We start from the raw sequence: 27,142 nt of genomic DNA on the forward strand, positions 1-27,142 counted from the left end.
GCTTAAAGCATGGACTTTCAGTTCATGATGTATAGAACTTTTATAACCTAAATCTTAAATAGAAAAAGTTAATTTAGTGCATGTTTCAATTAGCAGGATGAAAAAGGGAGATAATTCTTGAATTCATAATATTCAAATATTACCAATATTTTATGTTCAAAACATAATGTAATGGTTTAAAAACCCAAAATATAACAGTTTGTTATACAGATTGATATACAGATAGGCTACAATAGACTATCAACACATTAATTTTCACGGATTTTATCAGGCAAACATATTCGCAGGTATCAATTTTGATTAGTGTTATAAAGTGTTAGAATCAGTTTCCCAGGTATTATTTTTTAGCTCACCTGGCCAAAGGCCATGTGAGCTATTGCCATCACTTGGTGTCCATCATGGTCGTCGCCTGTCGTCGTCATCGTTAACAATTATACAAAACTCTTCTCCTCTGAAACTACTTGACTAATTAGAACCAAACTTTGTATGAATGTTCCTTGGGGTATCCTGCATAGAACTGGTTTGGGGATTTTTGATTCATTGAAAAATATGGCCGCAGTTACTAAGAATAGAACACAGGGGTCAGACAGCAGATTTTTGCATATATTTCCAAAACCGTTAGGTGTAGTGAAATTCTGACTGGGATAAAAGTGTTCAGCATGATGAGATCTATCTGTGGTCAAATTTTAATTTTAATCTATTAAGCCATGTTTGAGTTATTGCCCTTTTTCAATGTTTTTTGCTCTTTTTAGTGTTATATCTTTCAAAAATCTCCTCTGACATTATTTGATCTATTGGAACCAAACTTGGTACAAATGTTTCTTGGTGTACCGTGCATAGAACTGATGTGGGGATTTTTGATCCATCAAAAAACATGGCAGCCATTACTGATAATAGAACATAGGGGTCATATAGTGATTTTCACGTATATCTCCAAAACCGTTAGGTTTATTCAAATTCTTTCAATAGCTGAAATGATCCATATTAATAGAACTACAAAAGTTTTCAGGGATAAAAGCTGGCAGATAACTCCTTGTAAGAATTACTGCCCTTGAAAGGGGAAAAATGACTTTTTTCAACAGTTTTTTGTCAATATCTTGAAAACTATGATAGATTAAAAGAAACTTTCAATTGTTGAAAAGATCTTATGATAAGTCCTACCAAAGACTTCTTGAGTCAAAATTGTTGGACAACTTCGTGTTAAATTTATTGCCTTTGAAAGGCAAAATTCAACCAGGTGAGCGATTCAGGCTTCTGGGAGCCTCGTGTTGTGGTTTTCTGTCCACCATAAAAAATATCAAACTTAGAACACCCTGAAATTAGTATGTTCACAGTATCCCAACTAATTACGTTGGGTATACAAAATAAGTGATGGTCATAAAAGCTGTCATTCCAAAGGTCTGGTGGACATTGACAAAAGTCCAGTTAAAATCTGTTTTGTTCAGTAAATGTTGTTGATCTGCTAGACCAAAAGTCCAGTTAGCATTATGAAATTATTACATGTAACACAAGGAAATGTCATGCGAAAATAACTTTGAACTTGTGAAGTCCAGGCTTTGAATTGGACCTTATATTGAACAATGTCTAAATGACATTTGCCTAGTACAATAAAAATAAAATAAAAAAAGAATACAAGCTAGAGTTTTTGATTTGCCTATTATTGTGTACCAATCATGTACATATTATGAGGTCTTTTTTAAAAAAAGTTCTATGTATCATGCTCCAAAAGTACATGCTTAATCAGGGTAGATTGTATATGTACATTTCTATAAAGAGAGACATTGTCATTGTAGTTTATCCAGTACCAAACTATAGTAAAGCACATACATTGATGATGTTCAAGGGATTGAGTTAGTTTTCTTCTGATAAAAAAACAATAACCGAATGAACTTCCTCAGGTAGTTGACTGTACAAATGAGGAGATTTAAACTTTCTATCAATATCTATGGAACTGTCTGGTAGATCTCAATTGTCCAGTTAACTACCAAAGGAAGTTTTATCTGGCGATTAAATCAAGGGATGACCAATCTGTCCCCTGAACTTCTTCATTGTTTGTGCTGTAAATCCCCATATAAACAGATATAATGGTACAGATAATGTTGTTTTTTGTGCATTACTAGATTTTGCACTTTAATACATGTAGTTTCTTTAAACGTTTATTGAATGAAATTAGAGATTTGTAAACTTACCACAATCTTGTTTCTAGTTATTTTTGTTATTACATTTCTACTGTGAACTAGATATACCCTGATTCAATGAAAAAAAAAACACATTTTTTTTCTGTGAAAAATATTTCAAACAGGATTTTCACAACCAAAGCCATAACTGTTGGAAGTATTAATCATATTTTTTCAAATCTTTGTATGAAAGAGATATTGGCTGGTACTGTTTATTTGTGTATTTAAAAAAAATAATTTAGTTTCCTTAGTTTTTTTATTTTTTTGTCATTTTTAGTTTTTGTTTTTTATTTTATTTACATTGTCTGTTAAATGATGCATAGATCTTGCAAAATATTACAAGTTTAGCTTTAATTTTATAAATAAATGTAAGTAACGAGATGCCCGGTGAGTATTCCTTATCTTCTATGTGTAAAAAGAATTATAGCTTTCATTATCAACATTTATATCACATTTGTAGCTGGATTTTGTTTTAGCTTTCTATTTACATTCTCTCACAAAAATATTTTATATATTTTTTTAAGATAATTCATCTAAATGATTTTTTCTGTCACAGTACCAGTAAATGATTAAAAAATGAAAAAAAAATGTTCATATGAGCTTGATCTTATAATGTGGTATTAGATCATACACAGAGATTCACCTTTTATATTTCTGAGTACTTATAAGGGTTTCATAATGTATTTTCAGGACTAACAAGAAGAGACCATCACAGCTTTTGACTACAGATGGAAAAAATGTGTTGAACATTTTCTTTATCCCTTACCATCTAGAAGCTCTAGTCATGTATAAGAAACTTGACGATTCTCATTGTATGAGAGCTTTGTCACATTCCCTTGTCATTATGTCAGCCATGCATGACATGTTACATTATCTGTGTGCTCATGCACGACTAGGAAGTTCTCATGCCAGACTTGGATCCAGGAAGATGGAGTTTGTGTCGGCTGATTGGGGAGGAATGGAAGGAGTTGGTAAGGTTTATTGTATCCCTTACTTGCAGAGTTGGTGGGGGCATATAGTGATAGGGGTGTCTGTCTTCTGTACTTCATTCCTTTCATTACATAGAGGAGTACACATTTCTATCTTTCTCCTATACCACTGAATAGAGTAAAATGAAACATTCATAGAAATTTTATTACATGTTTCCATAGTGCACCTCCTATTTTAGATTTTGATTCAAATCAATGTGGAGGTCAAAAGGGGGATGTTATCAAATGGGGGAGTGGAGAATATAAGGTTAGTGAACATTGCTCTTAGTTTTTCTAGTTTTATCCTTTCTATCTAAACATTTCCATTCAAGCATTATTACATGCGATTCTTTAAGCAGAAATACTGTGTTGTGATTCTGTTGGCCAGCCCTCATGTCATTTGGTAACTCAAATACACTGAAGATTTAAATAGAGTTGTTTTGGTACTTTTTGTTTCCAATTTATGAAACTTTAAATGCCAAAAAAAGATGGAATAGGCATTTGATGTAAACTATTTATTTAGTTACCCCCCTTTTTTTCATCTTAATATTATTAGGTGCTGATTTAAGAGAACTTAAGGAACAGATAAGTTCCCTCTCAAACCCTACAGACCCACAGACCGTAGGAGAATTCCTGGGATTACGGAGAGATGTAATGTTCCTGGAGTTTGACACTGCCATTAGACATTGTATGGTCAATACATTCCTATCTACAGGCAACATCACAGCTATGAAGGTATAATCATTTACAGTATTGGAATACATTTCATACACCACACTTTTCTTTGTACTTGCAAGTCTTTTGCCGTAACATTAGTCTTTTAAAAGAAAGATGGCTACCATAGATTTAATAAAGCTACTTTCTCTCACATGTATCAGTTTCATTGCTTGTCTTAATTTCATTAGTGTGTTCTGGTTTTGAATAAGTGGATTCTAGTAGAACTAAGTTGTTAAAAGTCTCTTGGTTTTGCTTGTTAACTTGAACTAGTGGTTACACTTTGCCATGTTGAAAACCACCAAAACTGGTACTCAAAGAACAATCTTCCACTTGAAGTAATGAAAAATTAAGTTCTTCACCAGAAAGTAATAAAATAATTTTTTTCTAGTCCATACAAGATAATATTTACCATGCCTTACCAAACCTGAGTAATGTACAAAGACCAAGTGTATTTAACTGTCACCTTTCTGTGCCTGAACCACTAGAACCTAGAGATGTCAAGGCCAAAGCTTGGTATCCATGGAGATCATTTTGTGGCAGGTATGTGGCAGTCAAATTGTAGAAGTTGAATTCTGTTGTTTGTATTCTTTGTGAAAAAAAATAACACACTTGGAAAGGATTATAGGACTATATTTAAGAACATAATTTATAATTTAAAAGGAACCATGTTCACACAGACTTTTTGGTTGATACAAGTATCATGTTTCTTTCATTGTTTTTGACTAGTATATGTATGTGGAAAACACAATTTGTCGATGTCAGTACATTTTGTGAAAAGCCCATGTTGAAAAAGGTTGAATGATACTCAGTGTATAAGTTATGACAAATGTTTCTATTAGTGGACATAAGTTTTCAAAATTTTATGTGTGACTTTTCTGTCAATAAGTATGATGTTTTATCATTCTTGATATCACTAATAGGAATGGACCATTTCCTCTGCTACACTGGCCCTGTCATAAGATAGAGTACAACATACAGCTGTGTTTAGCTGGACTGAATGAAGTTGACAGGTAAGTATTTATTTACTTACATTAGAGTATATAAAATATGAGTTTTTCACAATATTTTACTCGTATTTTATCATGAAGAGGGTTGGATGTTAAAATATTCATTTAAGAAATAACTACTTTTGTGCATTAACTTCTTTTTGATGTTGTGAATGTTAGACATATGCTGTAGTATGTTAAACATATCAATATTCATGGATTCTGTCGAGTGAACACACATTCATGGGTATCAGTTGCAGTTGAAAAAAGCACTTTAGGGTGTAAAAAATCAGATTCACTTGTACTACCTTTTGTGCTTTTCTGTCAACCAGGAAAAATTTTTAAAAAAACTACTACACTGCAGAAATTACCATGTTTACATTACTAGGATTCAAAAGACCAAAGTTTGATATGCCAGTGAAGCTGGTAAATATGGTGGAGATGTCATATTTTGTATACCTCATACTGGTAAAAAAATCTGCCTGTAGAAAATCTAGCATGCTTAGACATTTCAGGAACACTCAATGGTCACATGACCAAAAGGGAACAAACTTACACTGTAAAAAATAGGACAACAACACTGGATTCAACCTGACTTATAAAAGTCCTTCACACAGCATTTAATGTAGTACCTCCCTGATTATACTTTATGTAAACGGTGTCTAAAACATGTAACATGTTTCCTCTTTCCTGACTATGTAGTCTTGTTTTTATAGACATGTTGCAAATGGTGAGATTCTTGGTGTAACTTTGTTAATGGAGGATGTCCTTCAGACAGGATACCAGGACTTAGCCTTGTCAGGTGATCACGAGGAGCAGGAGTCAAATAAGGGGTCTAGAGGTCCATCTAGAGCTGCTAGCAGGGCTGACATCCTCACCCCTGCAACTCTTCATTCTAAAATTAGTAAGTAGTACTCTTAAACTGATGTTAAGAACTTAAGATGAGCTTTTTATGTTGACTTTCTTATACGTCCTTTCATTTCTTTGTTGAATGTAAACAAATTGTGTTGTAATAACAATAATTGAACTATTTTGATATTCTTAGATATTTGTTTAATATTCAGTCACCATACATGATAACAACCCACATCATATTTCTTAAAAATTATTTTCTTTAGAATGTCTTTTAAATTGTAGTGCTTCATTCATTAGTAGTAACAAAATGTACTCCTCTCAGAGAACAGTGGCTTTTTCACTGTAGATGTATGATCTAGGAATTGAATGCATGTATTAAAAAAATTGTAGTCTCTTTTTGAAAAAAAATTAAATGACTAGTGATAAAAACTGAAAATTATTCTTTTTTTTATTCAGATGTGCCAATGAGTTTGTCTAGAACACAAGAACCAGTGGAATCATACAGGCTGTTGAAATTCTTCCTGATTCTGTGGAAATGGTTAGAATATATCAAAAATGACTGGGCAAAGAGGAAGTTTGCGAAAGAACAAATAGATAATACACTACTCCACAGAGAAGTATGGTAGGTGTTTGTGTAATAATATCCCTCCCCTCAACAATAATGTTATGGAAATATCTAAATCTGTCCCTCACCACCTTTTTAGTTTTACTTGTTGTAAAATATTTATTGGACTTTAATTAATGAAGATTGGTATCCATATGAAGATTTTTTTATTCAGCTGCTGCAAGGTGATAAATAAAATTTTGGTGTGTGGTATGAAATTCTATATCTGATATGTGCATGCTTATTTTGCATGTGCAGTTCTTAAGTAAAGATGAACCTTGCATGATATATTCTTTCTTTTCATTTTTTTTCTTTCAGTAAACTGTACAAAACAGATATATTGTTGCCAGTACTACAAAATGTTGCTCGCCGACTGGGTCAGGGTGAGATGTATGAGGGTATGGCTTTAGATACAGAACCATTGGTAATGCCTAGAGGAGCATCTGAGATAGAAGTCAGATCTAAACAGGTAAACAAACATATTACATAGTATAACATAGTGTCAGTCGTGAAATTTCAGGGCAGTTTTACTGTGCTATTTTCATTGTAAGATATTTAACATAAATATTAAACTGTTGTGACTATTTTCTTCCAAGGAGATAATGATATGATTTAAAGAACAAATAACAAATTTAAAACTGTGACAGTAGCTGGATAGCAGAAACCACTGGGAAAAAAGGCGGCAAAAAGTTTATCAGTTCACATAATTTCATTCAATGTCACAATTCTTTATTGGTACGTCTACTTTTTCATTATACACTGTAGTTATTTTTTCCTGTATAAATTGATTTTTATGCAAAACTGATATACATAAGCAATAAAATAGACTTAACAGCAAAAAGGAAAAGAAATTCTAAAATTAATATTGTTTATTTTTTATATTTTAGCTTGTTAGAATGTTAGAGTTACTGGAAGTCAATATGATAACAGAGATCAGAAAAAAGTTGGCAAAGGAGCTAAGTCTTACAATAGCAGAGAGAGTCAGAGAAGAGTCAGTCAATGCTACTGATCTCTGGAAGAAACCAGTAAGAATCTTATTATTTTTCCCCCACGCATAAGTGGGGGTATATAGTGATAGTGGTGTTAATCTGCACTTCTTCCTGTTATGAAGAGGGGTACCCATCTCTTATTCATTACTCCACCTACACCACCAAATGGAATTTAATGAAACTTTCAAAGAATTTGTATTACACATTCCCATTGTGCACCTTCTATTTTAGATTTTAATCTAAATCAATATGGGGGTCAAACGATGCTTGTTATCAAATGGGATAGATGGGAGTATCAAGTTAGTATGCATTGCTTACAGTTTTTCTAGTTATTACCTGGTATTTGTTTCCAATCAGGAAGTGTTATAGATGTGTCCTAAGGTAGATTTGTATTTGCTGGCAGTTAAATTTAGTTTAAATTGTGACAATCTGTGAAATAATTATTATTTGAATGGAAGTCCTAGAACCCTTGGTATAAGAAGAAAACCACACAGAAAACACCAGCTGACCATGAGTTAATTTTCACATGGGAAACCTTTTTTCTCTGTATTATATTTTTTAGTATAACTTGGATCTTTTGAATCCTTTATCTGCAATAGAAATGCCATTGTGAAATTTTAAATTTTAAAACTTACCCATGTTGATTTCACTTTGATAGGTTATGAAGGAGAGCTTTACTTTGACCAAACCCCATATTGCTGACTCCTTTATATCAAAGCTAATGCAGGAGGGCCAGGAAACAGAGGATGAAATCACATTCACAAAGGAACATCTCAACAACTGTCTTGGTGAATTAGCCAGGAATATTATGACAAGGGAAAGGCACAACTATGAAAGGTAGGTCGATGAAATAGCTTATGATCTCAATATAATTCTTTTCAACTTTTTTCAACCTCATGGTGTAGTGTGTACCTTTAAGCACATGTTTACCATGAGAAATTGTCTTAGTTCACTTTTAGGAAATTGAATATCTAATTTCACTTGTTGTTCAAATGTTTTCTTTCTTCTTCAGATATGTTTCTAATTCATTACTGTTACTACTTTCAGCTATTCCATGTACTATGAAAACCTGCTGAGAGTTCATCATCAACTTCTGTACCAGAGAGAACAGGTAATACTGAGTGGTTTAAGGTACCCGAGAGAACAGGTAATACTGAGTGGTTTAAGGTACCCAAGAGAACAGGTAATACAGATTGGTTTAGGGTACCAGGGAGAACAGGTAATACATATTGGTTTAAGGTACCAGGGAGAACAGGTAATACTGAGTGGTTTAAGGTACCAGAGAGAACAGGTAATACTGAGTGGTTTAAGGTACCCAAGAGAACAGGTAATACAGATTGGTTTAGGGTACCAGGGAGAACAGGTAATACTTATTGGTTTAAGGTACCAGGGAGAATAGGTAATACTGAGTGGTTTAAGGTACCAGAGAGAACAGGTAATACTGAGTGGTTTAAGAAAACAGTAAAACCTTTAAAACCAGACCCTGAATAATCCAAGAACCTGTATAAACCAAACACTTTATAAAGTCTTTATATATCAATAAGTATTTTGAACCTCTAAAACCAGACCCTGAATAATCCAAAGACCTGTATAAACCAGACACTTTCTAATGCCCTTTATATATCAATTAAGTGTCAGTCCCTGTAAGAATCAGGCAGTAGGTGAAATATGGTATGAAAAAAACCATCATTTTGATAGTTTGACTATTTTAACCATCAGAATCAAGGAAAACAGACAAGATTTTCCATATCATGCTGGCCCATTGAGTTGCAATTTCATTGAAATGCACTGAAAATGAACATTCCAAGGGCAGATATCTCTGTCAAAAACTTCATTTTTCTAAGATACTATTGAACAATTTCTGAGCAAAGCCAGTGATGCAGAGATTAAATAATGGTCTTTTCAAATAGAGAAAGTATCCTTGAGTGATGTTACATTGTCAGATCAGTGGGGTTTTGACATGCATGTTTCTGATTTTTCCCATTTTGCCTGATTCTTACTAACAGTTATATTTAATAAGTATTTTGAACCTTTAAAACCAAATCCTGAATAATCAAAAGACCTGTATACACCAGACACTTTCTACAGTCTTTTTTATATCTAATAAGTATTTGAACCTTTATAAACCAACCCAATTATAAAGTTCAAAATGAGTTTGGTTTAGACAGGTTTTACCTTTTTTGTTTTTAAATATGTGCTTTATTTATTGAGTATTATTTCAGTGACAGAAAAAGTGTGGAATGCTTGAAGTTGTTTTCCCCTGTTTTGCATTTCTAAATGAATTCATATTTTTAAAGTTCACTGATTGACAAATATTAGGATAACTGTTGTCATGTAGACACAGCTGCTTTCTTTATAGGGAGCATTCCATTCTCTTTTCAAACATCCAGGTTCTTGATGATTTAGGAGATCGAAGCCACTCACATCTGCATAGAACTGAAAGTTTAAGTAAAAGGTAGTGGGCGTAGTTACCAAAAAAATCAGACAAAAAGGCAATAACAACCATTTAAAGTTAGTTGAGAAACTCTAGACTGTATTGCACAAAGCTCAATTAAGTTTTGATGGACTATTTGATATTCCATTGTCTGTTAACACTTGTAGAATTCAACCAATTGCTAGTTCATAATCCATTAAAATTTACTAGACATTTATTTTTGTGCATCCCAGTACTGGAGTGTAACTTGGTAAACAATCCTTTTTTTGCGTCCCAGTACTGGAGTGTAACTTGGTAAACAATCCTTTTTGTGCGTCCCAGTACTGGAGTGTTACTTGGTAAACAATCCTTTTTTTGTGTCCCAGTACTGGAGTGTAACTTGGCAAAAAATCCTTTTTTTGCGTCCCAGTACTGGAGTGTTACTTGGTAAACAATCCTTTTTTTGCGTCCCAGTACTGGAGTGTAATTTGGTAAACAATCCTTTTTTTGTGTCCCTGTACTGGATTGTAACTTGGTAAACAATTCTTTATGTGATAGTGTTGTTGATGTTAATGCTTTTTGGTAGTAAGTAAAACAATACTTTCTCAATAATCAAAGTCTGATTGAATTAATAGGTTGATAAAATTATCTCCCCATTACAGGAAGTGAAACAGTTAAAGGGGCAATTGAATGGTGCCCAGAGAGATATAATGGTTGAAGTACAGACACAGATGGCTGAAAATGTCTATGATCTTCTAATGGGTAAGTTTGGCACATCATAACAAATATTACAAATTATAATGCTTTTCAGGATTCATTATAAGAATGAAATTTGATGGTACTTGAATTAAATCAATGAGTTCAGAAACAGATTCTTGCTCCTCATTTATTAAAATGGAATGTCATATCCTAAAAATACTTGTTGAAAATTACAATGGAATAGCATTCTTCTATTATTATGGTATAATTTTTAATCAAATCCAGATTCGGAAGTCATGCCATGTGAAAGTATCATTTATCGGAAATATGATAAAATAATATTTTAAACTTTGTTCTCTCCAGTTTATACAAGGCTTGCTTACAATATAATTGCAATTTGTTTAATTTCAGAGGTAACTGCTCTTAGAGGAAAGATCCATGAAATGAGAGAGATGAGTCTGACACAAGAGGCTGACATTACTGATCGTGTTAGGAAGCAATATGAAGATGTGGTACACAGTTTGTTTGATAGCACTGCGAAACTCAAACTCAGGCTGGATGAGTTTAGGTAAATGGTCCTATACATTAATTAAGATGAGTTTAGGTAAATGATTCTATACGTTAATTAATAAAAAAAAGTTTTAATCTATTTGTAGCTACTTGCCGGTACTTTTTCCGTGTTGGAGAAAGATAGAGTCTTAATTGTTTGTAGTCATAGATTATCATGGAACAGACTATGTGAACAAATTATGAACTTTTGTCTAAAACAAATTTTCAAAGTCCAAAATTTTAAAGTCCTTCCAATCTTCAACCAAATTTGAAGTATCATTAATTACTTTCTACAGGAAATGATTGCAAGTGATGATATCTCAATATTATTTTCAATTATGACGTTATGATTTATAATCAACATCTTTACTGAAAGTTTTAAACATTAACTAATAAACAAAATTGATACATCATTTTTGCTATACCCCCACTTACCTAGCAAAAAGTGAAAAGGGTCCATACTTCCTTTCTTTCTACCTTCTGTCACACAGAATGTTCTTTTCTACCCTCCTACACCACTGAATGGAAGTTCATGAAACTTTCACAGAATCTTTATTACATATTCCCTTTGTGCACCTCTTATTTTAGATTTTGATCTGAATCAATTTGGAGGTCAGAAGGGGGATGTTATTAAATGGGGGAGTGAGGGTATCATATTAGTGATATAATTTTTTTGTTCATTACTACATTACAAAGTCAATCAAATGCATCTAGTTTATATTGGATTTTTTGTAGAAATGAGTTGCATGAAGATGTAAACACTGAGATCAACAATACCAGGAAAGAGGCTCTGAGAGAAATGGATGAAGTCAGAGGTAGAACAGAGCAGGAAGCAGGTAAGATTATTCTGATGGAGTGAATGACAAAATTATGGGTAGAAAGGTAAACTGGCATTGTAGTGAGACCTTCAAAACTGTCTTTCTAACCAATATGGTGTACCTTTCTAATTAGAGTTGATGATATGTATGCAGTGAAATGATAATAAAATATTGGGCTTGAACTATAAAATACACTGTTTCTTCTTTTAAGTGTGAAATATCTTTTTGAGATCCTTACAGTTTTCAAAAAATAAAAAGAAAGAAAAAACTTCGATTTTGAAAGAGATTTGATTTGGATGGAAATAAATTTTTACATGTCAACTGCCGTATAGTTGATGGGCATGCATGACATGTACTTCTTCAAGGTTGGGCTTGGGGTAGAACAAAGGAGATTTTCTTGCTGGGACTTGTATTATGCATGCTTATCGACTATCTTCAGTTAACTAAAAAGTGTCTATTGCCAATTTGATCCCACCGTGGAGGTACATGTATTAAAAGCATGTCTTGAATTTGAATTTCAGAGGATGAGTTGATGAAGAGATACTTGGAGAAGTCAGATGACCTTCGTAGATTACAACAGAACAATCACCAGTTAAATATGGGATTTATGAAAATGAAAGCTATGAATGGATGGAAGCAGCAGCATTTCCAAGTCAAGTTCCTAAAGAGGGTTTGTTTATTTTATCCTTATAATTTTTTTTCTATTTGTCATATGAGAACATGGATAATAACCTCAGTTTTACTATTTTATGTTATGAATGAATTGATTTGGATGAAATTTTGTAATTTAATCATACAAGATATTTTTATGGGTGACACCCTCACTAAACCTAAAAATTATTCCATTTAGTGTCCACTAATTTAACAGTTTGTTGCATTTTTCCCCCTATTCTTATCAAATTTATAATTAATGACTTTAGTTTTTACTTCATATTATGGTGAACAATTAATTTCACCTATTACTCTAAGTAATATTTATTCTCTGATTGCACATAGTGAACAATCCAATTTCCATTTTTATGCAAAATTCAAAAAATGAACAGTAAAACATTTCTTACAATTAAATGTGTTGATAAAAATGACTCTGAGGCTGTCTAGAATGGTATTTTGCAACTATTTAGTCCTCTTTGTTGGAGTGTCTTTGAAAAAACTTCACACTGCTTGAACATCATTAACTAAGTACCAACAGACATAAGTTTGGTCATATACCTGGCTAGTTTTCTGATATTTGAAAAGATCCAAACTATCGATGTATTTTAATTCAGTTACCATAGCCTGCCTAAAAAATGGTCTTTTCAGTTTCTAAGAAGCAGTTGTTGTAAGAATCATGCAAATTCTGTAATATGTGATACACCTAAAAAAAGACTACATATTCTTATTTTTGTTATTAAGTTGCTTCGTAGGTCTATATGATGAAATGTATAATTACTCATGCCAGTCTGTCTGTTCTTAGGAGATAATCAACATGGAAAATCCAATAGTTTCTATTGTATTTATTGTAATTTACAGAGTTATCTCTCTAATTTTTGAATTCTATAGTACATTCTATAAAATTTTTATCTCCTAAGAGCACATATTATATGAAAAGCCTCATGTTAATTTCTGTTTACTATAATATTTTAAATAAAATGTCAAAAATAAAAATACATGTATCTAGGCTTTCAAACCATGAATCACATTTTGCATGATTCTTATGTAGAGTGCTACCTAAATGTTGTATTATTTTAACTTATTGGTACATTCTAGGTGGAAGAGTTATCTAAAGAATCTGAAAACTCCAAGAAGCAAAATATACAACTTGATATGAAAGCTAAAGAGGAGATTATCTCCCTTAGAAAGCAATTAATGGCCATTAAATCAGCATTAAACAAGGCTGAGAGAGAATACAGTGATATTAAGAAGAAACTTGAAAAAGAGGTAACAATTCATTGAAAAGTGATTTTAAGGAAAATTTGGAAAATATTTAGTTATTTTATTATTTTAACACAGTTGTTTCCTTGTAATGAAGTACTGCTTTCCTTGCAGTAGTAATTAATGGCATATTATTTCATCCTTTCCACTAAAACTCTTTTTTACAGTTTTAAATTGTCTAATATTCCTGAAGCTTGATGGCATTGTTTTTTTAATTTACATCAGGCGAGTAAAAACCTAAGTACCTTTGTTAGCCATTGATATAATACACCTCTTTTAGTCTTTTTTGCATGCCAAATATATACTTCAGCAACAAAAATTCTAATCTTCTACCAAAAGCCTTAACTTGTGGTGGTATATGTCACACATGTTCATCAACTACGCCACAGTTAAGACAAAAAGGTCTATTGGCTATCACTGGAAAATTAATTGATTGATAATGTGGTAGGTATAAAATGATGCCAATGATAGACTTATGTTACAATAGGTACCAGTGGTACTCTTAATGCACCTAATCTTTAAAATTTTCATTCAATTTGTAGCTAAAAGAGAAACAGAAGAGACTCCATGAGGAACAACAACAAGCATATAACAGAAGACATCTGGAACAAACTACTAAAGAAAATATGAACATTCTGGTAAGGTCTGGTTTACATAAATTGTTTGATTACCCTATCCAATCTGTTAGGTCATATACATGGGTATATAAGCAAGTAGGCTTATTAATATTGATGAGATATTTAGGATTACAATGACATCCATTTCTTAGTCTATCTATGTATGTTGTAAACACAACTGTTACTAACTCAACAGAATTTGATGAAAATTCATATGATATGAATGTTGGGTATCATTTGTTGTTGTTCATTGCATCCTCAAATTCTTGTGATGAAAAATAATCCAACTCTAAGGATTACATGTTTTGATTTCAAGTTAGAGCTAATGGTGTTTATTTTGTAATTTGCTGTTGGTAGTTAGTAGCAAAATACCACTGTCTAAATTGTTGAACTCAGAAGATGAGACAATCATTTAGGAAATTGTATTTGAAGATACTTGTTACACCTTGCAAGTAATAATAGTAAGATGAAACAGTAGAAGTTATGAAAAACTATAAACTTTGTTGTATATGTCACAACATGTATTTTGTTAAGTTTGTGAAGTACTTTTTTTTACTTAGAAAAAATACCAACCTCATCAATAACTGGATACAATACTTGTTATTTACAGGTTAGAGAGTTAGATGATAGAGAAACAAGACTTAAAATATTGACAGAGGAACAGGACAAACACGAAAGATTACGTCAGATCAAAGAAGAGAAGATTGCTAAAGACATTGATACTGTCAAGAAACAACTATCTCATGAAAGAAATCTTAAATTAGATGCTTTCAATAGAGTAGATGATCTACAGACACAGGTACTAAGCTTTATCAATCTTAACATATATCTCCTAGTTTTAAACCCGACAAATGAATACCTGGGGAAAAATGAAAAGGAAGTACGGTCAAACCTTGTTAAGTCGAAGTCGAAGGGACCATACAAAAATGTTTGAGTTATCTGAGGTTCGAGTAATCCAAGGTCGAGGATAAACCTGAAATACTAGTAGTTCGGTCAATGATAGTTTCTGAATTTACATCATTTGTTGTACATGTACATGTACTTCACTTTACACGGTACCTCATAATGTCTTGTGTTTCATATCGGAAGATATTTTTTGGTATGTTGTATATCATGTTTGAAATACTGAACAGCACCGAGTGTTTTGGTGAAATTTTCTTTTTTATTTTTTCTACATCAAAAATATCATAGTTTATAACAAGCTGCTTTGTTTGATTCACAATCAGGATTATCGTCAAACCATATGCTTTACATTACTACGATAAAATTTCAAATTCACTAGCGAAATAAATGTAGATGTTGAAATACTCTTAGTATCATCTGATTGATGTTTCATTAAATAGTCAGATACCATTACAATTCATCCGTATTTTAAAAAAAAAATTATCAAAATATCTGATATCACTGTTAGTGTAAATTCCGACGTGTTATTAATAGAATTTTTTAACAACACACGCAATTTTAAATTAATTAAATAAACAAATCAAACCATAAAGAGTGTCAACAAATTAATTTTAAAAGCCACGCTAATCGTTGTTAAAACACACTTCGATCATGGTTAGTAATAAAGCAATCAGTTTTCTGACTAATTGTTTGACTTTGAGATATCAGGATTAATTAACCTCGAAGTCCTATGGAGGGGACTGATTGATTACCTCGAGTTATCCGAGGTTTCGGGTCATCCAAGGTAAAATTGTATTTGAGTAAGGGGAGTTTTGCTGGGACTACTAAATCCAAGGTTGACACATCAAGGTTCGACTGTAGATTTAAATTAATTGGTTAGGAAACAAGTTATACTGAGATTTTGGTTATGTGATCATGTGATATTTTCATATTGAGTCGAACATCCTACCCTCACTTTGGATCTATTTCCAGACTCAAAGCATGTTTGAGTTTTGATTTTTATAAAGCTCATGTGTCATTTGATAACATAAAGTTCAATTAGTGGTTTCTGTACAGGGGTACTGGACAGACAAAGATTGTATCCGTATTCAGATAAGTAATTATACAGATATAATAGATATGTATGTCCTCTTCATTACAGAAGGGGGAAAAAACCATCATGTTTTTCTTTGCTGCATTAGATTTACATGGACTCTTGTATGAAGATTCCTCTAATGATTACTGTGAAAGTAAATGTATTGATTGACCTTGTTTGCCATTTCCAAATTGACTACCTAACACGTGCAAATAATAGATAGGGGAGTTAATTTGTAGCTTTAGTGCTCAGGTTTTTGTGTCATAGTTTAGCTGGACAACCTTTGAACAAATTTTATCAATTTATGATGGTATAGTGTAAATACTAAAAGAGAGGGTCAGATATATCTTATGCATTACCCCGCTGTTTACTCTAGCACAAAATAAATTTTCTTTTCAGGTCTATGACTTGGAAAGTGTGATGATAGCAAGGACTCAGTCTGCCATATCATATTCCCCTGCTCCAACTAGTAAGTTAACAGCCTTATGTGTAATCTGAACAAATAAATCTTCTGAGTTGATTTGAAATGCTAACATTTGAGCTTCCATACTAACCATGCCAAAATGGAAACATTATTTTTCTTTAATTAACTTGGATTTGTTTTCTCTTCTGAAATTATTATGGCAAATTGAATTTTTTTTTTTTTAGCAAAAACTCGTTCCACAAGGAACCATTCAGCTGCCCGTGGACAAAGTGCATCTAGTAGAGCCTCCACATCAATGTGGCCACCCCCTGTTACACTTCCAGCTGGTTATAGAAGCCTTACCCCAGGACCACATGGTGCCATAGAGCAACTCAATAACTTTGAGGCCAAGAAAATTCAAAGGCCTAAAACGGTAGGAACATTCAACTTGGAAATTAACTTAGATATGATAAAAAAATACTTTGATCAAAATCATGTGTCACCCTCTGTCTAGTCCTGACATGGTATAGAACATAATGAAACTTTTACCCATTTTTTCTTAATTTTATATACACATATTGCTACTTACTGAGAAAGATTTTACATTTCATTTTGATACAGATTGTTTAAAGCAGTTTTACGGTATGATTGAAAATATGTTCATGTTTTGGGAAGAGTTAGTTATTCCTTCTTTTATCAGTGTATGTGTATCTTTTGAAATTTTTGTGATTTACTGGTAAGTATCAGTATATTGTGAAAGAATTTTAATCTTTGGGTACCAATTTTGGGAATTATTTCTGGAGGAAAATAAAATTAAGAAAACTATCACAAGGTATCATAAATGTTTCATTGGGAACGAAATTGATTGATACCCAACAAGTTCTCGCTTATTGAGCTTAACAATTATATCATCCTGTGAAAAATTGGTACCCAGGAGTTTAAATACTTCTACAATAACTCTTTCATTTTTCTCATGTTCTAGTTCTGAGTTTATTTATATATCAGTAATGTTATGATTTGTATAAGATATGTAGGTTGTTTTTATTATAAAACAATTAACATGAGGAAGGAAAAGGTATTCTCAAGAATTTTCTAAAAATGAATTAAAAAAAATCTGATATAAAAATCTTTATTTATTGACATAAAAGACATGAAAAAAGATTGAAGAAAATAATGAAAAAAGTTGAGTAAAATAAAGTTTGTAACTTATGAGCAATATTGAAAACATTGGATCCATTCAAAGGATTCTCTATCATGATGTTATCCATCTATTTCTTATAATGGCATTTTACTGAGAAAAGCTGTAAATTACAAAATTTCAGCTTCTCAAGGAAGTTCAAGATTAGGGAAATCCTAGATGATTAACACAAGATACATGTGTACAAAAATACATATTTAAGTTTTCCAATTATAATGCAGGTTGGAGGGAGATTGAGAAGCAGGATAGCAGAGCAACTGCTGAACGAGCTGGAACTAGATAAACACAGAACCATTGTACAGCTAGAGGAACTTCAACTAGAAAGTGGCAAATAGACAGTGTCTCCACATTTATAGATGTTATCAAGAGAAAGACTCATAAAGACATACGTGATTATTCATTATTTGTTGTTACAGTAAAATATGAAATGTTGAAATATTTCACTAAGAGAATCTTTATTTGCTGGGTATGAGTTTTTGTGGTTTGGTGAAATTACAAAATTTAAATTGTAAGATATTCAAGGAAATCTGTGGTTGTGAAAGTCCATGAACCAACAAAGTTTCACAGAAAACCACAACATATGAGAAAAGTACTTTCAAGGAACTTGATCTATATTTTTACAGTGCTTCAGCCAGTGGGCTATGAATTGTGTCAAAACCTGATGATAGGGAATAGTGTTCATGTTATTGATTTATTTATTATCTATTTATCATAATTATATGTTATATGGAGTATGATTTAAAACATAGTTTTTGAAAATTTTATTTTATACACACATTCCATCCATAAAATTGTGATTTTAGTGTTTTGATATCCTAGTTTTTGTTTGTGTTATGGGTGGAATTATTTGTTATTTAATAATGTTTTATTGTTTTTAGATATTTGTCTTCAGAAAATCTTAATTGATTACCATAAATGTTGCAAATTAAATTTTGTAAATTGCTGTGCTTAGACTAATGCTCTTAAGTGAGCATTTGTTCAGAAGATCAGCATGGTCTTGAGAAATCTATTTTCAGCATATTCTCACTTATGAGTTGTTTTAACTTTTTATTTCAGAAATCTCATTGCAGCTAAATGTTTTTTCTTTGTTAAGTTTAAATGCTAATCATTATTCATGGAATTTTGTCTCAAAAATCTCATTGCAGCTAACTTTTTTTTTTTCTGGTGAATTTGAAATTCTGGTGGAGATTCTATAGTTTTGAGCACAGGATAAGGTCATGAGCACATGCTCTGATAATAAAATAGTGAATGTATTGTCTAGATATTTGAGACCTGTTCAAGTTATCTTAATTTGCATCATACAATAATGTTATATAGGTTGTTTTTATTTATGTATAGGGTGTGTAAGTCATGTGACCCCGTGATTTCACGAGAATGGGTCCTTATCTACCATTCAAAAGCATATTGATTTTTCATTTAGAAAGCGTTGAGTTCAGTGATAGGGGCAAAAAACTTTCTGTATAAAAAATACCAATGAAAATGACAAATAACTATTTCTACATGATAAATGAAGTAAGAAAATACATAAACTAGAAGATTTTGCATTGTTATACAGCGTTTCGAGTACCCGGAAGTAAACAATAAAATACAGATCGGTCTCCGGTTTTCAATACATTCTACATCGGAAATTCCGGTAAAGAAAATGAAACTAGAACAAGACTTATATACCCTATAGAGATAAGCTGTTAGCCACATGGTGCTTACAGAAAATTTATTCTCTACTTTTTTTCATTATTATGAATAATATTCACTTAGATTGTTATGTGTTATGTGCTTTAGCTGTTTGAACTGATTAATGTGTACAACAAATGCATTTAGAAAGACTGTGATAAAATTCTATATAGAAATTTTATTCTTATTCCAATAAAATGAAAAAAATAGTTGATTTTGTGCCTACATCAGCTCAGAATTTATTGTGTTTTCTTTCTCAACATTTACTGGTTTATCTGTTTCTACACAACTCCTTTTATATAGTTAATTTTTGTCCTGAACTTGGCACTAGTCATGTGTCACATGACAACATCTGTATGGTGTTTTGCCCCTCTTGAAGGAAAATTTGAATGCATGGTTTCATTTTTGCTGGTCTGGTTTTAAAACATTGATTGTCTATAAAGTGATTGATAATATAGAACTGTCTGGTGAAATGGCAAAAATCCTCAATTTTTTAAAACATTACAGTGACCTTGTTGAAGTGGAATAGCCCAAGGTAAATACCAGTTTGCTAAGTGAACTCATCTATGGAATTAAGTATGGATCTGCCTAAGTCATTGATCCGTCAAACTGATCCATTAAACCAGTAATCACATCTGGTGACCTCAGAGTGGTCAAATATCTTAAATATTCCATTGTTTTGTTTGTCAATTTTTATGCATATTAGCATAATGCAATAGATTTAAACATCAATTAATTACTTTTATTTTACATTTGTTTTATTCTTAGCAAAATACAATATGTGGATTTAATACCTAAAATTTAAGGTAAATTTAATATTGTAGTATATTGGATTTATTCCAATGAAAATTCTTCAAATTACATGAACCGATCATCAGTCGTTTTACATAACAAAAATGTGATCAGATCGATCACTGGTTATTGATGCATCATGGATCCATGAAATAGCTGTGTGGATTGGTTCAGGGACAGTACTTTCATTTGCACTTTTATTTTTGAATACAGTTTCTATGAGGCCTTCTGAAAGATTTCCAATAAAAAAAATATTTGGGTTTTCACATTGTATCTTGAAATATTTTTTGACTGGTTATACTGTAGATTTTTTTTTCTGGGCGGGGGGGGGGGGGTTTCCTGTTCATCTCCTGTAAAAGAACGTAACCAAATTTTAAGTTTTAATATCTCCAGTGGTCTACTTTTATTAGCACTTATATTTCCTAAAACAATTTCTATGGGGCTTACTGAAAGATTTACATTAAAAAATACTTGGTATTAAGAAATGCATGATCACCCTTTATAAGCATCTGCCTGGTTTTAAGGCAGAGCTGTACACAATAACACAGGAGCTTCAAATCTATGATCATTTAAATATACACCTTTATTCAACCAGTGAAAAAGCTGAAAGTAGGAGATTTTCTCCTACATGGTAGGAGATTTAAACCCACAGAATAGGAGATTTTTTATTCTATCATTCCAGTGGTCACCTACTGAAACTCCTAACAAGTAATTTTTTGCATGTGAGGAAAAAATTCTCCTACGGCAGTTTAACTGCTTGAGAAAAGGTGTCGATTTAAGTTATCACAAAGTTATCAGTTCAATAGATGAACTTATTTAGCAAAATTAGTATTTACCTTCGGCTATTCCAGTTCAATAAGGTCAGAAGTCATTATAAACTCACTGTAATTGTGTCTATCCCTCCAGCTTTAATGCTTGGTAGTGTACAGTTAACATTGTTTGTATATCCCCCTTTGTCTATCCCTCCAGCTTTAATGCTTGATAGTGTAAAGTAAACATTGTTTGTATCTCCCCCTTTGTCTATCCTCCTAGCTTTAATGCTTGGTAGTGTAAACACTGTTTTTATCTCTCTCTTTGTCTATCCCTCCGGCTTTAATGCTTGGTAGTGTAAACATTGTTTGTATCTCCCCCTTTGTCTATCCCTCCAGCTTTAATGCTTGGTAGTGTACAGTTAACATTGTTTGTATCTTGCCCTTTGTCTATCCCTCCAGCTTTAATGCTTGGTAGTGTAAAGTTAACATTGTTTGTATCTCCCCCCTCATCTATCCCTCCGGCTTTAATGCGTGGTAGTGTACAGTTAACATTGTTTGTATCTCCCCCTTTGTCTATCCCTATAGCTTTATTGGATGGTAGTGTAGAGTTAACATTGTTTGTATCGCCCCTTTTGTCTATCCCCCCAGCTTTAATCCTTGATAGTGTAAACACTGTTTTTATCTCTCTCTTTGCCTATCCCTCCAGCTTTAATGCTTGGTAGTGTAGAGTTAACATTGTTTGTACCCCCCTTTTGTCTACCCCCCCCCAGCTTTAATGCTTGGTAGTGTAAACACTGTTTTTATCTCTCTCTCTTTGTCTATCCCTGCAGCTTTAATGCTTGGTAGTGTAAACACTGTTTTTATCTCTCTCTTTGCCTATCCCTCCAGCTTTAATGCTTGGTAGTGTAAAGTTAACATTGTTTGTATCTCCCCCTTTGTCTATCTCTCCGGCTGTAATGCTTCGTAGTGTACATTTAACATTGTTTGTATCCCCCATTTGTCTATCCCCCTAGCTTTAATGCTTGGTAGTGTAAACACTGTTTTTATCTCTCTCTTTGTCTATCCCTCCAGCTTTAATGCTTGGTAGTGTACAGTTAACATTGTTTGTATCTCCCCCTTTGTCTATCCCTTCAGCTTTATTGGTTGCTAGTGTAGAGTTAACATTGTTTGTACCACCCTTTTGTCTACCCCCCCCCCCCACAGCTTTAATGCTTGGTAGTGTAAACACTGTTTTTATCTCTCTCTCTCTTTGTCTATCCCTCCAGCTTTAATGCTTGGTAGTGTAAACACTGTTTTTATCTCTCTCTTTGTCTATCCCTCCAGCTTTAATGCTTGGTTGTGTAAACACTGTTTTTATCTCTCTCTTTGTCTATCCCTCCACCTTTAATGCTTGATAGTGTAAAGTTAACATTGTTTGTATCTCCCCCTTTGTCTATCTCTCCGGCTGTAATGCTTCGTAGTGTACAGTTAACATTGTATCCCCCCATTTGTCTATCCCCCTAGCTTTAATGCTTAGTAGTGTAAACACTGTTTTTATCTCTCTCTTTGTCTATCCTTCCAGCTTTAATGCTTGGTAGTGTACAGTTAACATTGTTTGTATCTCCCCTTTGTATATCCCTTCAGCTTTATTGGTTGCTAGTGTAGAGTTAACATTGTTTGTACCCCCCCCCTTTTGTCTACCCACCCCCCCCCCCAGCTTTAATGCTTGGTAGTGTAAACACTGTTTTTATCTCTCTCTCTCTTTGTCTATCCCTCCAGCTTTAATGCTTGGTAGTGTAAACACTGTTTTTATCTCTCTCTTTGTCTATCCCTCCAGCTTTAATGCTTGGTAGTGTACAGTTAACATTGTTTGTATCTCCCCCTTTGTATATCCCTTCAGCTTTATTGGTTGCTAGTGTAGAGTTAACATCGTTTGTACCCCCCCCCCTTTTGTCTACCCACCCCCCCCCCCAGCTTTAATGCTTGGTAGTGTAAACACTGTTTTTATCTCTCTCTCTCTTTGTCTATCCCTCCAGCTTTAATGCTTGGTAGTGTAAACACTGTTTATATCTCTCTCTTTGTCTATCCCTCCAGCTTTAATGCTTGGTTGTGTAAACACTGTTTTTATCTCTCTCTTTGTCTATCCCTCCAGCTTTAATGCTTGGTAGTGTAAACATTGTTTGTATCTCCCCCTTTCTCTATCCCTATAGCTTTAAAGCTCGGTAGTATATAGTGTTCAGTATGTCCTTCTGTCCGTCATTCTAACAAACTTTTGAATTTTCAACTACTGCAAAAGCACTGGACGGATTTATGAAACTTTTAAAAGAGGTTATGCCATTGTCTACCTGTTGTTTTGAATTTTGATCTGATTGAGTTTTCCTTCATGTAACGTGGACGTTGCCATTTACTCAGATAGGTGGTGGTACTCAATCTTGTTTCCTGATCTCCTTAACTATACTTAATAGATATTGATGCAAGTTTTTGTGCATGATCATATTTGATAATGCAGGTTTTTTTTTTCTTTTTATTTCTTTTTACTTTTTTTTTAAATCCATTATATATAACACAATTGATTCAGCATAAGAACAGAATGTAACATAAACATTTAACTCTTCTTGTTGGTGTTTATTGTAAAATTCGTGTTGTAGGTAGATGAGTAAAGAGACTAAATTATGAAGGTACTGAATTTCGAATGAAAATTTGTATGAACCATGATAGTAATAAAGAAATTTCTTAGTTTAACATATCTGCACATGAAGAAAAAAATTAATCTTCTGGTTTTAATTTGATCGAATTTAGAGTTCCGTTAGTGCAACATATATAATTTGTCTTAACTCAGGAGATGGATATTCCTTAACTTTAATTGCTTAATGAATGTTTATAAACATTTTTTTATATAATTAGAAGATACTGCTGTTGTGCACATTCTGCTTTGATTTTCAACCCGAATGAATTTGGCATTTCTTGTAGGTTTGGGCAACTCCCAAAAATTAAACTTTTTTTTTTTTATTTTTGGTCCGATTTCAACTCTTTTTTTTTGATCCCTCATAAAAATCCTGCGTTTTCAATCAGATTTCAAATATCTCTTACGGTTTTCGAGTTATAAGGGGTCAAAGGGGCCATACAAAAAAAATCTACTTTTTTGTAAGATTCAGAATTTGTTTTATTGGATTCCTTTTGAAAATCCCTGCCTGCGTTTTTCGATCAGATTTCAGAAATCCTTTATGATTTTTTTTAGTTATAAGGAGTCAAAGAGACCCGACCCAAAAAATCGACTTTTTTTAATTTTTGGTCTGATTTTGAAAATTTTTAATTTAATTTCAAATTTTGTGTCCATAATGAATTGTACGTCCCTATGCTTATGCTGTGCTCCATGAAGTGTTTAAAATGTTATTATAATGTACGTTTAAATGCACATTTAAGTAAGATTGACGGGTAAAGTCCAAAAAATAACCACTAAATTTCAAATAATTAAGATATTTTACTTTGAAATAAATATATTTACATTTTTATCAATTCATACAAATGAGCACTACACATGTTTTAAGAGTAAATTCAAATGCTGTCAACTAGTATGCAAACTGTTGATACATCCCGTATGGATATGGAAAAGCTGGAAACTGTGGTATGGCTTGATGGAAAGGATACATAGACCCGGTATTATCTGGACTCGGAGTGTTTACACTCTCAGGTGACGACGACCCAGATAGAGGCGAAGACACTGTCGATGAAGGCGATGAATTCCTTGATAGAGTTGGCATGTGCGGTCTGAATGGAGATAGTCCATGATAGTTACCAACTTGTTTTTCGAGTGCAGCTGGTGGCAATGTAGGAAGTTGATTCTGGTAAGCAAACGGGTTTTGAGCCATCTGATATGGTGAACTATGAAGCATTGGGTGAAAGGTAGGTGGCATCACTCCATATGGTGCTGTCTGTGATCTTGCCAACTGGGGTATCAAATTACGCGACTGAGGTTGTTGCTGGTTGCGTTTACGGAATCGTGCTCTTTTGTTCTGGAACCAGATCTGAAAGACAATAAAATGTACTGTAACTATAAGCTTACTTGTATTTTTAAGAATCGTATGCTTTTGTCATAATTGCGTACAATGACGCTAGGAAAGGGTCCAAAAGACCGGAGAGAATAGTTCTAGCTGAAAAAAACTACTACGGAAAACACACTTATATCATATTTGCTATACAAATCATTATTTTGTTTGAGCGTTATGTTTCTGTTGTCATTGCGATAAAATGAATATCGGTTAATAAATATGACAAAATTAACCTTTAGTTTTGGCTCTGTTATTCCCAGTTCCATGGATAATATCTCTATCTTAGCAGCGTCTGGATACGGATTCTCATGGAAAGATCTCTCAAGTGCATATAGCTGTTTCTGTGTGTAGCTTGTCCTATTTTTCTTCCTTTTCTCGGGTTGGGACGATTTTGGCGTATCATTGGGCACGACTATCGTATTTTGCGAGTGAACATCTGAAGACTTTCTTGTTGATTCTAGAGAACTGTGGTTTATCAGCGAATCAACAGCACTGTGGTCAGCTGCTGTAGGCAATATTTTCCCATCTATAAAAGTTACATTAAATAGAAATCTATTTTAACACTATCTTTTTTCAAATCTTTTCTATGATCAACCAGCATAAGAAACGTACTTTTTCAATCAGCTGTAGCATAATTCAATGACGATTAATTAAAAAAATAAATGGAACAAGTGTGAAACGAGCATCCTGACAAGGCTAAATGCAATGAATTCGTAAGAAAATATATTTTAGATAAATTTGTTAGAAATGGGCACTTACCCTCGTTTGTTGAACTGGATTCTTGATGTACTGCATCATTCTTGGCTTCAGATGATTGTCTGGAATTTGGTCTACTTGTTTGAACATCCTCCGCTGGAACGGGCATGATCAAACCCTGAATGTATTGATGATTGCTGTAGCATGATGGCATAAAGTGAGGCATGATTGATTCAACCTCTTGAACGGAACTGAATGATTCTTGCATCGGTGGGATGTCGATGGTTAGTTCTGGTAATGCCGAGTTTTCAATCAACGGAGCTGTTGATGTAAGTGCTTCACCTTCTCCGCTACCACATGCCAAGTTAAGAATCTGCAAACAAAATAAATTGTAGGGAGTGTGCGCTACTGGAATGCAGTAAAATTTAAAAAAAAAAAACAAAAAAAATTGTTGTTCTATTATCTAAAATTTTGAAAACAGTGGTAGTCAGATGTTGTTTTTTTAATGAATTCCAAACATATCGTTAAGTCCATATATAAAGTAATAAAACAAACTAAATTACAAAATCATGTGTTGACTTAAATATTTTTTCTTTTTTTTTTTTGTTTTGTTTGTGTGTGTGTGTGTGTGTGTGTGTGTGTGTGTTTAGGCTTACCTCGTCTTGCATTTTCTTTTTTTCTGTTTATCTGTTTGTATGCAGAAAAAAAATGTTGCTAAATTGACGCAAAAGTGTCCTTTTATACACTTCATTACTTGTGACTGTATGGCTTTGAGTTAATCAAATTTAATCAACCGAGGTGAATACGTCTGCTCAATAGATTGAATAACTTGACTGATTACTAATCAACTTCTATTGCCAGAGTTGATAAGTGGCCATTGTTTATTAATTAGTATACTGTAAACATTTGACAAGAAACGAATGGAACAAAACAAAACAAATTCAGTAATACACAATATAAGAAACAAAACAGAACATATTAGGAATATATCCAAACATTGATTAATTTCGTTATGATTATTTTTACAACGAGAGTGTTATATTTTCCTTTTCTCTATCTTGTTTGTTTCTTTTTGTTTTGTTGGATTTTTTAGTAATTTATTGATTACTTGAATTATGTTCAGTATACAAAAATTATTCAATACAGCAGTTCTCTTCTATAATAAATCAGGATATTAATAACTTTTATATTTTTTTTCTGAAGTTAGTTTTACATTATGCCAATGACAAGAGTAAACAATTTGAATATTTCTACTCAATTCTGGGTTACAAATCTTTGAAACTCTTGAGAGTTTAATATTACTTTTTACTGACTAAAACTG

The 27,142-nt window shown here is 32.8% G+C and overlaps 2 protein-coding genes across 6 annotated transcripts in view; one reads left to right on the forward strand and one right to left on the reverse strand.

Moving 5' to 3' along the window:
* LOC148627802 (uncharacterized) overlaps window positions 1-19,767 on the forward strand; it is a 46,144-nt gene extending 26,377 nt beyond the window's left edge. For all 5 annotated transcript variants that reach the window (XM_088579315.1, XM_088579323.1, XM_088579306.1 and 2 more), the window contains 20 exons: window positions 2,868-3,148; window positions 3,702-3,880; window positions 4,251-4,402; window positions 4,783-4,872; window positions 5,565-5,752; window positions 6,160-6,325; window positions 6,626-6,776; window positions 7,195-7,332; window positions 7,955-8,133; window positions 8,344-8,407; window positions 10,372-10,471; window positions 10,820-10,976; window positions 11,693-11,793; window positions 12,297-12,445; window positions 13,522-13,692; window positions 14,229-14,324; window positions 14,914-15,102; window positions 16,681-16,750; window positions 16,930-17,117; window positions 18,104-19,767. In XM_088579315.1, the coding sequence (XP_088435441.1) occupies window positions 2,868-3,148; window positions 3,702-3,880; window positions 4,251-4,402; window positions 4,783-4,872; window positions 5,565-5,752; window positions 6,160-6,325; window positions 6,626-6,776; window positions 7,195-7,332; window positions 7,955-8,133; window positions 8,344-8,407; window positions 10,372-10,471; window positions 10,820-10,976; window positions 11,693-11,793; window positions 12,297-12,445; window positions 13,522-13,692; window positions 14,229-14,324; window positions 14,914-15,102; window positions 16,681-16,750; window positions 16,930-17,117; window positions 18,104-18,217 (2,923 nt within the window). In that variant the 3' untranslated portion in view covers window positions 18,218-19,767. The remainder of the gene's footprint in view (window positions 1-2,867; window positions 3,149-3,701; window positions 3,881-4,250; window positions 4,403-4,782; window positions 4,873-5,564; window positions 5,753-6,159; window positions 6,326-6,625; window positions 6,777-7,194; window positions 7,333-7,954; window positions 8,134-8,343; window positions 8,408-10,371; window positions 10,472-10,819; window positions 10,977-11,692; window positions 11,794-12,296; window positions 12,446-13,521; window positions 13,693-14,228; window positions 14,325-14,913; window positions 15,103-16,680; window positions 16,751-16,929; window positions 17,118-18,103) is intronic.
* A 4,839-nt stretch (window positions 19,768-24,606) lies between these two features.
* On the reverse strand, window positions 24,607-26,344 carry LOC148627804 (uncharacterized). The gene is made up of 3 exons (XM_088564687.1): window positions 25,885-26,344; window positions 25,359-25,651; window positions 24,607-25,101 (listed from the first exon to the last, which is right to left on the reverse strand). Exons 1-3 carry the CDS (start codon window positions 26,087-26,089, stop codon window positions 24,646-24,648), a joined length of 954 nt encoding a protein of 317 aa, XP_088420813.1. The 5' UTR covers window positions 26,090-26,344; the 3' UTR covers window positions 24,607-24,645.
* Between the last annotated feature and the right edge of the window lie 798 nt (window positions 26,345-27,142).

Source organism: Perna viridis, chromosome 1 (assembly GCF_037379345.1).
Source record: "Perna viridis isolate PV_CMFRI_1.1 ecotype Kerala chromosome 1, ASM3737934v1, whole genome shotgun sequence".
Lineage (NCBI taxonomy): Eukaryota > Metazoa > Mollusca > Bivalvia > Mytilida > Mytilidae > Perna > Perna viridis.

Coding starts and splice junctions, on each gene's coding strand:
- LOC148627804 (XM_088564687.1), bottom strand. CDS start 26,089: ATGCAAGAATCATTCAGTTCCGTTCAAGAGGTTGAATCAATCATGCCT. Junction 25,652..25,884: donor ATCCAGTTCAACAAACGAGG/GTAAGTGCCCAT, acceptor TAACTTTTATAG/ATGGGAAAATATTGCCTACA. Junction 25,102..25,358: donor TAACAGAGCCAAAACTAAAG/GTTAATTTTGTC, acceptor ATTGTCTTTCAG/ATCTGGTTCCAGAACAAAAG.